Raw genomic sequence first — 15,198 nt, forward strand, 5'->3', positions numbered from 1 at the left:
TCTCATATAAAAGAACATGATCATACAGTGATAGTTTTGAATTCTACTTCATGGTTGTCCTTTGTTTTACACCAAGAACTCCCAGTTGACCCAGACAGTAAGACCGTTTGGCCCGGGAACCATCTAGGCAATTGGTTCCATTTTACCCCAAACCTGGTCCTTGGCAAAAAATCGTTCAATCAGTCAATGACCCATTGACCCGTGCAGTTTAACTGTCGACCTGCCAACCCATTCAACGATTTTTAGATGTTTTTTTATTTTTAATTATTATATTTTTTAATTTGTGTTGTCAGAATAGGCCATCCGTTCGAATTGGATGGTCGAACTGGAAATCGGTGGCTAGAACGATTTTGTTTCTAGTTGTTTTTCCTACGTGTCAATAATTAGACAAATTAACTTTGTAGTCATAGTCATGGGAAGGATGGACATTGCAAGGGATTCTAAAACCTTGAAAGATAAATCCAAAGTGACCTTAAACACAAAAAAAAAAAGTTGCCAGTAAATCCACCAAATTGGAAAAACCAAGGAAAAATAACCAAAATATCAAGTCCAAAGTTCCGCTTTGAGACGGAGCTAAACATTCATGCAATCAAAGAAAGAGACAAAGCATATCGTCTTGTAAGAAAAAAAAATCGCACAAGAAAACCCAAAGAAAAAACAAAAGGGAAGAAATAAAATGGTGGTACCCTAGACCATTTTGGAGGATATTGAAGAGGAAGACCGAACACAAAAATAAAAAAAACAAAAGCAGAAAATGAAAAAAAAAGGAATATATCGCACACGCTCGAATAAAACCCACAGTATAAGAAACCTTCGAATAGTGAAAATCCAAAAGCATAAAAACAATAGTTTTCGAACCGCCATTGACCCGAACAGATGGACATTTCGGCTCGGGAACCATCCAGGAAACCGGTTCCGTTTTACCCTAATCCCAGTCCCTGGCCAAAAACCATTGAATTGGTTAACGACTCATTGACCCAAGCAATCAAATCGTCGACCCATTGACCCATCCAATGGTTTTTGGCCATTTTTTTATTTTTTTAATTAGGAACCATCCAAGCAACTGGTTCCATTTTATCCTAATCTTGGTCCCTGGAAAAAAATCATTGAATCAGTCAACGACCCATTGACCTGGGTGGTCAAACCATCAACCCGTTCAATAGTTTTTGGTCATTTTTTTATATTTTTTTGTTTTTGTTATTAGAATGGGCCATTTGTTCAAACCGAATAGTCGAATTGTTGACCCGAAAGCTAGTGGCCAGAGTGGTTCCGTTTTCAGTTCATATGAGTCACACGCTCAAATGACATAACATGTATGGTACTGCACTAAATGGACCTCACACACCCAATTTTTTGCTTGTAATTTTTGTTGTCAGATTGTATCGTCCGCTTTTTATTTATTTTTTTAACTGGGAACCATCTATGCAATCGGTTCCATTTTACCCCAATCCTGGTCCCTGGACAAAATCTGTTGAATTGGTCAACAACCCATTGACTCGAGTGGTCAAACCGTCAACTTGTTGATTTGCTCAATGGTTTTTTGTTGTTTCTTTTTATTTTTTTAATTTTTGTTGTCAGAACGGGCCACCTGTTGAAACCGGATGATCAAACCCGTCAACCCGAAAACCAGTGGCCAGATCATCTCCATTTTTTGGTCGTATAAGTCACATGCTCGAATGACATAACATGTATGATACTGCTTAATGGACCTCATACACTCAATTTTTTGTTTGTAATTGTTGTCAGAATGGGTTATCCATTCGAATCGAACGATTGAACCATTGACCCAAAAACCGGTGTCCAAAATGGTTTCATAATTTTTTTATTGTCAGAACGGGTCATCCGTTCGAACCGAACGATCAAACAGTCGACCTAAAAACCGGTGGCCAGAACGGTTCCGTTTTCGGGTTGTACGAGTCACACACTTGAATGACATAACACGTATGATACTACTTAATGAACCTCATACACTCAATTTTTTGCCTATAATTTTTGTTATCAGAACAGACCGTCCGTTCGAACTAGATAATCGAACAGTCGACCCAAAAACCGGTGGCCAGAACGGCTCCGTAATTTTTTACTTGTAATTTTTGTTGTCAAAATGGACCATTCGTTCAAACTAGACGGTCGAACCATCGGTTGTCAAAACGTTATTAACAACATTTATCAATAATAGTAAGTAGTTATAATATTTTATTAAATAATCATTAATGATTGTTTTAATAATATTGTTTAGTTATTTTTAATATAACAGTAATTATTAAATTTATGAATAGGATTTGTTAACAATATTCATTAAATTAATAATTACCAAAATTAAATTAAATTAACTGTATTTATCAGTAATAGTTAGTAATTATAATATTTTATTAAATAATCAATAACAATACTTTTAAAAATATTTTTAATTACTTTTAATATAAAATTATTACTAAATTTATTAACAGTATTTATAATTTTAATTTAAAGCAAAATTAAAGTAGATATCTATTTATTAACAATATTTATAATAACATTAATTATTAATTATAATCACTAATTATATATTTACTAAATTACTGTAATAATCAGTAATTATTAGAACCGGGTTACTAAATTCATTAACGATATTTTTTAATAACAGTATTTATAATTTTAATTTAAAGTAAATATCTAGTTATTAACAATATTTATAATAACAGTAATTATTAATTATAATCACTAATTATATATTTATTAAATTATTGTAATAATCAGTAATTATTAAATTATAATAATTAATGACAGTAATTAAAGAGAAATACTGCTCTATCATGTAAGATCTATTCGCACGAATAGATCCCATATATATATATATATATATAACACACAAAATTCTGCGTGTGGCCATTGTCATATAAATGACAGAAAATAGCAAAGCAAGAGGCCCTTTGAAAGAATGGTATTTTAATAATTGCTGAATTGGCTCATGGGTCTGTCTTTCGAGTGTATTTTTTATCAGACAATTCAGCAATCAGCTTCAACAATCTGCAAGCCAGGGACCTGGAGAGTTGAGACTACACTCTAAAGCCTACTACACCGATGCCAATGCCAGGTACAATACCAGAAATCTATAGTGCCACAGGCCTACAACCCATGGATTGATGTACTTGAGTATAGGCCTTTGTGAACAAGTCCAGGCCCTACATGTGCCAATATGGGCTGAGGGGGAGGGGATAACTTTATTGATAAATCCACTAATTGCCACTCGTAGGGTGGGAATTGGGACCCATCATATATGATTTCTCTGTCCTTAGATTTTGGTCAGAGTCAAATTTTTACTTTTGGGTATTTTGCCTTCTATCAATACAACTCACATTCAAACGGGTCCCATCTGTTTCAGCCATTAACAAAATGAGGGCCAGAGCTGTTTAAGGTGATTGCATATTGTCACCTTGGTAGTCAAAGTATAGGCCGTAGACTGTAGTATTTCCATTGTCACTGTACCTATCATTTAATCTATTTTGGTTTCTTCCCTCACCACAGAATAATTTCAATCTACAACTATACTTGGAAGCCCTAACTAAAGGTCCCACATGATTTTTTTTTTCTCAAAGATCCTGTTTGTCATACAAGCACAGTTCAAGTTTGACTGCATATTCAACATTGGAAGAACCTAGCACAATAACAATCACAGGGGATTTTGAATCATCTGGTTCTAAGGATTTTCATGGGCCATCTCTGTTAGCATATGGTCATTGTCTCGAATTGACCCTACTTTGGGTTAGAGACTTAGAGCCAAAGGGAACTATCAAAACAGGCTGTCAAATTTGATTCTAATTGGGGCCACACATGGGGTGGTCATGAGCATTGATGATCTGGTACACAAATTTTCTTCAGAAATTTTGATCAGTAGGTTAGTTGCCATAAAATTCAACCTAACCAAATATGGTTGTACGTGTATCACAATCACAACAGCCCTGTAATAACTAATCAAAGTTTTCAAAGCTAAACTTGTTCAAACTGGATGGCTCTGACAGTTTTGAGGCTGAACCAGACGGTTCAACCATGAAAAGGGAACCAGACCCGCTTCCAGTTTGATACCATGGCAATGGGTATGTAGAAGATAAGTTTGGGGCAGTAAATTTTTCTTCTTCTTCTTCTTCTTCTTCTTCACTCCTTCAGCAGTTTGGGCTATTGAGGTTGTGTCGGTGGAGTGAGACCTTTAGGAGGTTTCACATTATAATAGTAAAAAATGACTATCATCACCATAATGGGTCCAAAAATACCCTATGCCATCACGGGATATGCAGACTGGTTCTCTGTGTTACTGGGCTTATGTGCAAGCACAAACAGCTGGTTCGATTCGGTTCATGGCCTACAGACAGTCAGTATCCCCACCATTTTGGCAATTTAAAATGGAAAAACACTAAAACAAACAAAAAGAAAGAGATGAATATTATGTGATTCAAACAATACAACAATATGTTCTATGAGGGTTGTTGCAGAATATCCCTTTTGATCAGGTTTGTGTAACCATTAGAAAGCATATAAAAGACCTTTTATATGAAAAAGTAGTCAGTCTGTTCAAATGGATTTTTCCAATGAATAATTGTTTTTTATTCTTTCCTTTCTCTATATACATCTTACCCAAGTCTCTGACTGAAACATGATAAAATTTCTCTTGTACACGGGTTCAGACTTTAGATTTTCTTTTTTTTTTTTTTTTTTTTAAAGACTGTTCAGACTTTAGATTGCGTTAATACAGTGATGATGTTCAGCATTTTGATATCTTTTTTATGGGCTTCACAATATGGACACCTTGAATTTTGAGAGCTGAACAATAAGGTTGGTTCAGTTTTAGTACTTTGTTATGAGACATGCATTTTTGGGGCATCTATGAGACTGGACAAAGATCTTGGAGTATAAATGTAGGAAACTTATCACCCAACAAATTATTAACTGGGTCCAGCACATTGTACTCAGATCTTCTTAATAATCAGACCAGAGTCGTATTGGTCAGCTAGTGTGGTAAGCTGTACTTTTTTTAGCCTCCTTAATATCTGTTCATTAACTCCTTGAATTGACATATTTGAATTTTTCTACTTTTCTAATAAATGACTTTATTTTATTTCATATTCTTTGACAAACAAACAAAATTAGAACTGTTCAAATGGCAAACAAGATAGAGCTCCAGAAGGCTACAAGTTTCTCAAGATTTTACTATTGGATTTTGTTGTATCTATTGTATGGTATTGTGGTTGTCTTTTTTACTCTTTTTTTTTTTTTTGACTTCTCTCTCTCTCGTGTAATTTACTTTGTACCAATCTACATTGTTGGGTAAGTGGTGTCATTTGATGGGGATATATATCTCGATGTATAGTGGGACTAGAGAAAAGGGTTAAAATTTCAAGTAGGTTGTCTTTTTCTTAGCATTGTTAATGGAATTATTTTCAGAAAAAAAGAGATCACTTATATGTTAGGTATGCTTGATGACACAAACCACTTTGAATGGTGAAGAAAATTCTGATAGAATGTTCTAATGAAAATAGTAATAGACACTGTTTTTGGGGAAATCTTTGTGTATGCATGTCTGACTTCAATGCTATATTTAATTAGCATTTCAAATTACCATCACTGTTTCAATCAAGATCCATCCGATGAGAACCGAAAACTTTGACTGGTCAAAACTGATAAATAAATAAGATTATGCTGTTCATTACTTCATTTATCAAATTGGACAGTTTGATGGTAAATATCATTATCAATCTCGATCACATCACAAAAATCCATTCATATTTGTCATATACTACATATAGTATAATTCCTTGTATCTGACAAATCAACTGGATTTGATGATATTTGGGGTTTAAACATAAAAAAGAGAGGTATATATTGTATGTTCCAACCAATTTTTACATTGTTGTTTATCATTTTATGGCTTTGTATTTGCTTATAGAAAAGGTAAATCAGATCAAGTATGTCCTAGGTTAATATGTGCCGATACCCAAAATTGATATGGCCCATACATATGGGCGTATTGTATCGATACTTTAATCCTTCCTCTAGATTAAGAAAAAAACTTTAATGTAAAATTAAATGAACTCATCAATTTTTTTCTTTATCCATTGATTATGATACAAGTTTTCCCAAGATTTTTTAATATTAATTCTTAAGCCCCACCTCTAATGAAGGGAAATGTACATCAATCATATTTATATTGTATATTATAGTAAGGAGATTATTAGATGGCTCTCCCCATGGTTTTATATATTTTCTTCAAGCAAAAAATGTAAAAGTAAGTTAAAACTCTCCTCTCCTTTTTCTTTGTGTTTTTTGTCTTTTCTTTTATATTTTCTTGAAATTCCTACTTTCTTCCACTTCATATCTAGAATTTTCTTTCCTCAAAAGTTCTATTCCATCCTTCCTACTTTTTCTCTCACATAACTATTTTTCCTCCTCAATTTTCTCTTATATCCCTAACTCCCTGCTAGTTTTTATTTGTGTAGTGAAAAAAAGTTCATTAATTGGTTCAAAGTGAGAAGCTTCCCTGTAGGAATCTACCTATTTCTGTCATGTATGTAGAGGTCTTGTGGCTGACATGGACCTTTCATGGGATAAAGAAATCACAGGGTTTTCCACATGTTTAAACCCAGAGTCCATGTGAGCCATATGCCCCACCCTCACCCTGTATTGTTGGTTTTTACAATTAAATTTAAACATTCAAAATTTTAATTTTTAATATAATATAAATTAATTTACTTATGAAGGTAGGCTTATTTTGCAAATATAGTAGTATGTTTTAGGCCTACATCTTTTCCATAAATAGAGGGTGGGAAGAAGCTTTCAAAAGAAAAAAAAAAGAGTGTGGGGAGAAGAATTCAAACACTCCTTTTGATTTTTAAGCTACATCATCTGACTTTACTAGCTGAGCCAGTTGGCAACTTTTTTTTTTTAATTTTATTTTTTATTGGATGATGATTCTTGAACCCAAAAAATAAACCTTCTTCTGACATCCCTAGTCATTTAAAAAGAAACTACAGTAAAGAAACTTGTTGCAGGGCCCATATATAAATGGGGTCTAGGCCTCCCATAGCTTACACATGTTGCTATTTGAAGGGTCAGGATCCAGAATTTGATGGGTTGGGCCTAAGAAGAAGCTTAAACAAAAGATAAATATAACTAGTTGACCCTCAATCATCTAATTCATGACCAGATTTTAAGCTGATTTTTGGCCCATCCATGGATCATTCAATGTTGGGTCCTAATCCTTTTAATATGGGTAAAATGGAAGTTATGAGGAGTTAAGCCGATCTGTTGCTCCGTATGTAAGCCCTGGGCAGGAAATTCTGTCACTGTATTTTTCTTTAAATAAAAGAAAAAAATTTAGTCCACACAGTCGGCTAATTAATAATATTTCTAAACTAAAGACACATGTTGAGGGTTCTACTCTTCTAGAAGATGTAAGGGAATGAGTGGAGGTAGTGAGAAAAACATTTGAGGACTCACATTTTGACACGGCCCTTGCGGAGTGGAATTGCCAAACACGATTTTTGTATCTTACACAATTGTTCTTCCTTCCATTCCTTCTGATCTTTCCTTTCTCCAAGAATCTAAGAATGAAAATGTTTCTAAGAGGACCTTTTAGGGTTCAGTCATGGATTCTGCTGATCGAAAGAGAAATTCATCAACATGATTAGAACCCATGCTAGCTAGTTCCTTCAGGATTTTGAGAACCCTTCCAAACCACAAGTTTGAACATGAACAGGCAACCAAAATTTATATTAGCTCAACCTCAGAATAATTCAGTGACTGCCCAGTGTTGATGAACTGATTCTTCACATTAAGGTCTTTCTCATGAGTCCTGTAACTCTCTCTCTCTCTCCCCCTACTCATCTAATTGACATCTACAATTTCTAGTTTGATTTTTCCAGTTTATATTGGGTATTCCTTTTCCTTTTTATTCTTTATTATTTTTTTTGTGGATGGCTATTGGATGGATTCAAAGTTTTCAAAAGTATAATTTTTAATTTTGCTTTTTCAAATGGTGTAGGTTGGTCATTTGACTAGCCACATGAATAGATTGAGAGGGAGAGACTCTCTGGTCCCTATTTCTCTTATTATTGTATCCTATTAGTTATAATCTCTTACTTTCAGCCAGGATAAGGACCACGATAGCCATCTCTATTGTTTGTATATCGGTGTTCTAATCGGATTCCTCCAACTAAGATGCACTTTTGTTCCCTTTTCTGTCTCTTAGTCTCTCTCTCTCTCTCTCTCTCTCTCTCTCTCTCTCTCTCTCTCTCTCATATGTATTGTCTGTCAGTGTGAACTAGAAGTTCCTTACTTGGTAGCCTCTACCACTCCTCCACTGTCAGTATGAAATGCAATCTCACACCTTTCTATTCATCTGAAGTTTCCCATCATTTCCCTATTCATACCTGCATTTCCCTCTAGTACTCCCGTTGCTGGAGTTTACTCATTTTCACTTGACAATCCACTACATCTCCTGTCATCTCTTGCTGGTTTTCAGTGTCAGTAGACAGCTCTGGAATCTCAAGATGAAGGCCCAATTCACTACTTTGGCCATCTGTTGCTGCTTTGTTTTTTGCTGACACAGGAGACCCGCCTCTTGTATACTGGGTTTCATCAAGTCTCTCTCGCCAATAAAATTTATGTCAACTATCTTCGGTGGTTCCTCATAACCCATTTCTTGATTTCTGAATCAAACCAAACCCAGTTATTTCTTTCTTCTTCGTTCTTTCTTTTAAATCATTTGTTGCCATCCATGAAGGATGATCAGATGACCATTCCTCCCTTGTTCAGATGCCCAATTAGTTTAGACTTGTTCACAGATCCAGTCACTCTATGTACAGGCCAGACCTATGATCGATCCAGCATTGAGAAATGGCTTGCAGCTGGGAATCTCACTTGTCCTGTAACAATGCAGAAGCTCCACGATCCTTCCCTAGTCCCCAATCACACGCTTCGGCATCTGATAGACCAGTGGCTCTGCATGGACTACGGCTTCGACCCTGATTATTTAAAAACCATCGATCCAGACCTGTCCTTGGCCGCCCTGAAGCACAAGCTTGAATCTCACGAAGTGACCTTGACAACTAAGATAGAAACACTCGGGAAACTCGGAATTCTGTCCAAGGATTTGGCGTGGAGGTATGGCTTGATCCAGTTAGGCTTCTTCCCACTACTACTGCGACTGTTATTCGTTAACGTTGGTAATCGTCGACAAGAAAAACTCGACCGAGATTATTCAGAGCTCGCAGAACAATCTCTCAGTTGTGTTTTGAACATGCTGGCTTTCAGTGAACTGGGTTCTCTAGATATGCTCAAAGAAGACTCTAACTTAGCATCCTTCCTGGTTTTACTAGACCAGGGCACTACCAAGATTAAGACCAGTTTGTGTCAGATAGTAGAGGCAATTGCATCGTCCTCAGAAACCAGAGAACTTTGCGTGAAGCTTGGGAAAACCCGAAATTTCTTGCAAGGATTGATAACTCTCCTGCATCATAACTCAGAAGCCTCTGATGCAGCAGCTAAAGCCATATCTGCTCTGTGTTCTCTAGACCTGAATCAAGAAAATATTGTTAAGGCAGGCGGGGTGGACGGCCTTATAGCCTATATTTCTACAGCCAACATACGCCAAGCATCGACAGCATTGGCCACGCTTGAGCTTCTATTAGGACTAGAGAGCGGCAAGAAGGCTGCAATTAAGAACACAAGTGCAGTTCATGCTCTTGTTAAGATGGTTTTCAGAGTATCTGATCATGAAGGCAGTGAGAGTGCAGTCAGCTCTCTGCTGATCATGTGCTACGATTCGTTGAGGGTGCGAGAAGAAGCAATAAGCGTCGGAGTCTTGAAACAACTGCTACTATTACTTCAGAGCCAGTGTGGTTCCAGGGCCAAGAACAAGGCCAGGATGTTGCTCAAATTTCTTAGATCGATGTGGTCTGAGGACCCAAGTAAAGTACAGTGTGTTGCCTAAGTTAATCTGTGTTTTCACAGTGGAAATTTCAGTCTAGGAACTTCCTATTGTTCATTTCCTGTACCAGAGGCTTCCACTTTTTTTTTTACGATGTCTCAGTAATCAACAGTTTAAGAGATTGCTAATGGAATGGAGTGTAAGAAGTAATAAACTCCCACCCCAACAGAAAATTTAGAGAATTGGGTGTCTTTACTTTGTACTCGTTGTGTATGTTATTCTGCTTTAATTGCAACATAACCAGGCAGATTTTACCTAAACACACACAACCAAGAAGGATCTCTGACTCTCTGCTTCCACTACCAACTTGGTTATTCTGATTCATCTGATAGTATGGCATTCTTTGAATCGATTCTTTGCTTAAGAAGTTGGTTGAGAGACGAGAGAGAGCAGTGAAACCTTGATGCTAACCTGCTTGTAGCTTAGTAATTTGAGGAAGAAATTAATGAGTTTGTTTGGAGGTGTCTCTTTCGTTTGGATTGAATTTCTGGATAAGATTCTGATGATGGATTACCGCAAGCAGGTACACAATTCAACAAAGCTTGTGGAAGGAGCTCTGTTCTTAGACTGATATTTTAAGACAAGGGCCCAGATGGTTAGATGAAGCATCTTCAAAAGACAGCGACAAATGACTAAACTTTTGTTCCTAATGGGGTAAAGATTCCAGTTAATTGGAGGCAAGCGCCCATACAAACAATTTCAGTGCTTTATCGCGTATTAATCCTTTTCAAAGAGTCCAACCAAACGTGTACTTGTCTGTTTGTTTGCAGTGTAAAAGAAAGTTGGGAGTTTTAGACTGGTCCAAAATACATGTGCAAATGGACTAATTAAGCGTAAATTCTGATTTGCTTTAGATTGAAGTTTGACTTGTTTTATTTGTTCATGGGGAGTAAAATGACGTGGTGTCCACTCTATATGAAATAGAATCAAAGTAGGAAGAAGACTGTTCATTTGGGAGTAGTAGAAAAGGAAGTAAAATGACATGTAAATGTAATCCCCACTTATATGAGAGGAAATTAAGGTAGGAAGAAGATTTGCACTGCTAATGAAATTTGGGGACAAATTAAACCAGAAGATTTTGCATTGAGCAAAGATGAAAATAATAGTTACAAACAAACATATGCCAATCTGGACTATGTGCGAAATTTACATCCGTTTCAGATTTGCACTGCAAGCAAACAAAGGGTGTCCAACGTCAAGCCAAGTTGAATTAGTGCTTGTGTTGCAGGAATTGCTTTCATGGGTTGCCAAAAATTTCTCTGTTATGAGCAGTACTGCATCAGTTGTTGTAAAACTTGACGGTTAAGGATATAATTTGGGCACAACCCATTTTGCTAAACCGGCCATATCACACAAAGAAAGCACTTTTGGGTAAAAGTCAAAACAAGAAGTGTTTCCATCTATATACTAACCCAGGTTCCTTTGTCTAATGATTAGAGTTGAAGCCCTTTATCAAAAAGGGGGTGTGCCCAAATAAATCCGTTCACTTTTGATGGCAAGGAAATTAAGTCAAATAATTGTGTCACACGCCTTTAGATTAGTCAATTTTAGCTGCACACTTCTGATGGAAATTGGTCTTTGTTATGATTTTACAGTAGCACACGTAACAAGAGCATATATTGTCATCTATGGTCTTTCCCCTCAATAAAGAAATCCAATTTCGTAAGGTGATTGATGTCAGTTACAGCAGCTCCAGGCAGATATGAAATCAATTGTGATGAATATAAACGACAGTGCAAAGTGATGGGTCCTCAGTATTTGAAAACTTTGGGTACTTCGCCTTGTGAACAAGAGTGACGATGGTCCTTCCCTGACCCAGAAATTAAAAATTACCGACAGCAGTAAATAGTGAGGTGAAAGCTTCATTGACTTGTTCATGGAGAGTGTTCCTGCTAAGGAGTTCAGTACTGCACCTAAGCAGGTGAAGTCTGAGAAGATGAGATGGCAATTCTGATGCACGACAAAAGGCTTGACATGATCCATAGTTGCATCTTTGATTGCAATGGAGGCAATGAGAAGAGCTATGGTTACTCTGTTTGGATAAAGGCTCTGATTCCTCTGATGGGCCTGAGCTGCAAAAAACAGTCAAACGTAGACTTCTGTTTTCAGGTATTGATTCTTCAAAAGAATGGCAAAAAACTTAGGACATAATGTCTTTGATTCATCTTTATTAAATAATGCTTTCAGCAAAGACCAACCTGCAACCTCTCTCCATTAAATAGGCAAGTCTGACTAGTCTATCCAAACGTAATATGGCCTGGTCTTGCATTTATCACTCCAGAAGGCAGAAAATTTCCAATTAAATGTTAGCAGGAAGCTATGTTGTCTGGTGTCAGATCACCAGAAGTCGTTGATCATGACCAGACAAGGTCAGAGTTCAGACTACCTGGCCACTAATGGTGGTGTTGAAAATGTATGGCACCATTAAAAATAGCCCTGGTTATAAGGCTTTTCCGCCTGAAGGAGTTGGGTTTGGCCGAACCATCAATCCATGATTCACGGGTGTGATTCAGGCCTGGAATTTGATGGAGCCCCAGTCAAATCTGGGCCAGGCGGTCAGTCATCAAAACTCAATGATGGTCTGCGTATCTTGGGCCCTCTGAATTTTGATGGGATCTCGCCAGCAAATCAGGACCGTATATGAAGATTTTCTTTCGGTAAATAACGAATTCTATTCAAGAAAAGAGGAGCATGTCCTCAACATAACCAGACAACCATGGGAAAGGCTGTTCTTCACTAAACAGGACAGCAAATCTGATTATTTTTTCTGGGAATTATCTAAGACACCGTGAATTTTCAATATTTCTATTTTCTATTAGGCCCTTGTAAGTTTTGGTTAGGTATATCCAGGAAAATGCAGTAAGCTGGGTAAGTTTTTCCTGTAAAATACTTATTTGGGTAGGTTTATTTATCCATCTTCTTTTATTTCTCATATAAATAAGGCAATGACCTATTTTAGCTATAAAAATCTATTATTAAAAGGGGCATTTTTGTCCATTCAAGTATTAATAACTTTCCCCTAGGTGGGAAAGTTATTTATCCACTTAGGAAATGATACCATGAAAATAAACTTTCATTGGTCCCCACATAAATCTGAAAAAAGAACATGGGATTCTTGGTTAATGGGAACCAAAATCCCATTCACCAGCTTCCCCCCCTTTCAAAATCTGAAAAAAGAATGCCCCCTTAAAGTCACCACAACTTTTCAAATTGTCTAAAATTCACCATGCCACTAACTTGACGTTAAACAGACTAAGGGGTGTTAATATATTATAATTTTAACCTTCACAGAAAATATAAAATACATACATATATATTTTAATATTAAGACATGAAAAAAAGGAAAAAGTTCAAAAAATATTTTCAAATATAAAACACATAAAAACACAGAAATTACAAAAAGTATAAAAAGTTATAGAAATTGCAAACAAAATAAAAAACTATTTTCAAATTATAGAAACTATAGAAATTGAAAAACAAAATCAGAAAATAAAAATTGTAGAAAGAAACAACAAAAATTATAGAAAAAACACAAAATTTGCAAATAAATAACAAAAAATACAAGAAAATTTATAGATCATAGAAAATAGAAAAATGTAAAAAAACAAAAATTGTAAAAAAAAACATTGGAAATTATAACAAAACACTAAAAATGTAAAAAACAAGAAAATTAAAAACTGAAAAAGACAAAAAAAAAACTTGAAAAATATAAAGATTGATAACAGTGCACTCATTTTCCTCTAACTCACCATTCAAGGGTAATTTGATAATGAAAATTTGTTAAGAAGCATTAACGGTGCACTAACGGAAGGTGAGTTTTGGAAAATAAAACTTACCGACATGGTGAGTTTTAAACATTTTGAAAAGTTGTGGTGAGTTTAACAAAAATGTTGAAAACTCATGGTGAATTTTAGACAATTTTCCTTTTTTTTGGGTTAAATAATGGGCAATTAAGTGAGTTCGGATTTATTCCTCACAGCACTTGAAGCAGCACATCTAGAGAAGACAGCACTTGAAGCAACACATCTAGAGCATCTATGCATTTATAAGTTATTATTCATGAGACATGCTCCCAATGAATGGCTGCAATGTGCTGTAAGGTTGGTGTGAGGCGTGCTATGTGAATTGTAAATCCTAATTCCATGTAAAAATCAGATCAAGTAGAGCTTGTATTGGTGACTTGGTGTGCTCTGAAGTCTTTGAACGCAGGTTGGCTTAAAATTTAAAAATCATCATTAAACAAAAATATACATAAATCTATATGAGAATTAGATCATACCTTCCATTTTTCTATTCTCAACTAGAAAACTCAGCCTTGACCCGTGTTGGTCTCTCAGATGACTCTACACTCGACTCTAAGACTCCAAGAAGATGGGAAAAGGATTGAGATGGCAGCTTCGTCGAGTGGCGACCGTCTCTATGTATACGTGTTTTTGGGGCAATTAAAAGGTTCACCCATCAAAGACCCTGATGTCTTTAAACGTTACCAGACTTCAGTTCTCTAATAGTCCAATAAATGCATTAAATCTCCAACAACGTGACCAACTACGTTGTTAGTCTAACAAATCTCCCACTTGGTCTGTTGTTCTATGGATTCAATTTTTTTATAGGTCCAAAACAAGGATATCAATAATTGGTTTTAATTACTTCAATAAATATTTGAGACAAGGTTTAAAGTATCGATATTGGCCGATATGTTGACAAGGCATATTGGCCTGTATCGGTGCTTTTTTTTTTAGTTTTACATTTTTTTGGAACCAGTTCAGAGGGGCCGGTTTAAGGTCCAGCTATCCTCTGAACCAATGGCTGACCTGATACAATCCCTATAAGGGTATATCGGGAAGCCACCGGTATGATACGTATCAGTCGATACAGGCTGATACTCTATACTCTAAACCTTGATTTGAGCAAGAAGAGATGATCTTTTTAATTTAATGCAAGCACAAACCTATGTTCATGTCAAAGTATTTACAAAATCACCATCCCCAAGTCATAAAGTACAAATTTGGCATAATAGGACAATAATTAAACTATTAGTATTGGGTATTGTATCGGACAGATTGGATATGGATATGCTTTGAAAACACATGGATACGGACGTAAGATATGGAAACGCTTGGAGACACTAGGAAAATGCGTACAAATTTCATAAATATATTAATACCACTAAACTAAATGTCAATAAAACTACAAATAGTATATAAATACATAAAAATGTATATTTTAGTGGTATATATGAA

The 15,198-nt window shown here is 35.8% G+C and overlaps 1 protein-coding gene across 1 annotated transcript; it reads left to right on the forward strand.

Annotated features, from left to right (window-relative positions):
- Nucleotides 1-7,428: 7,428 nt before the first annotated feature.
- LOC148851764 (U-box domain-containing protein 26-like) lies at nucleotides 7,429-10,160 on the forward strand. The gene is made up of 2 exons (XM_088943257.1): nucleotides 7,429-7,806; nucleotides 8,012-10,160. Exon 2 carries the CDS (start codon nucleotides 8,747-8,749, stop codon nucleotides 9,959-9,961), a length of 1,215 nt encoding a protein of 404 aa, XP_088799383.1. The 5' UTR covers nucleotides 7,429-7,806; nucleotides 8,012-8,746; the 3' UTR covers nucleotides 9,962-10,160.
- The last annotated feature ends 5,038 nt before the right edge of the window (nucleotides 10,161-15,198 follow it).

This window comes from Nelumbo lutea, chromosome 5 (assembly GCF_056320005.1).
Source record: "Nelumbo lutea isolate HS-2025 chromosome 5, American lotus-T2T, whole genome shotgun sequence".
In the NCBI taxonomy this organism is placed as follows: domain Eukaryota; kingdom Viridiplantae; phylum Streptophyta; class Magnoliopsida; order Proteales; family Nelumbonaceae; genus Nelumbo; species Nelumbo lutea.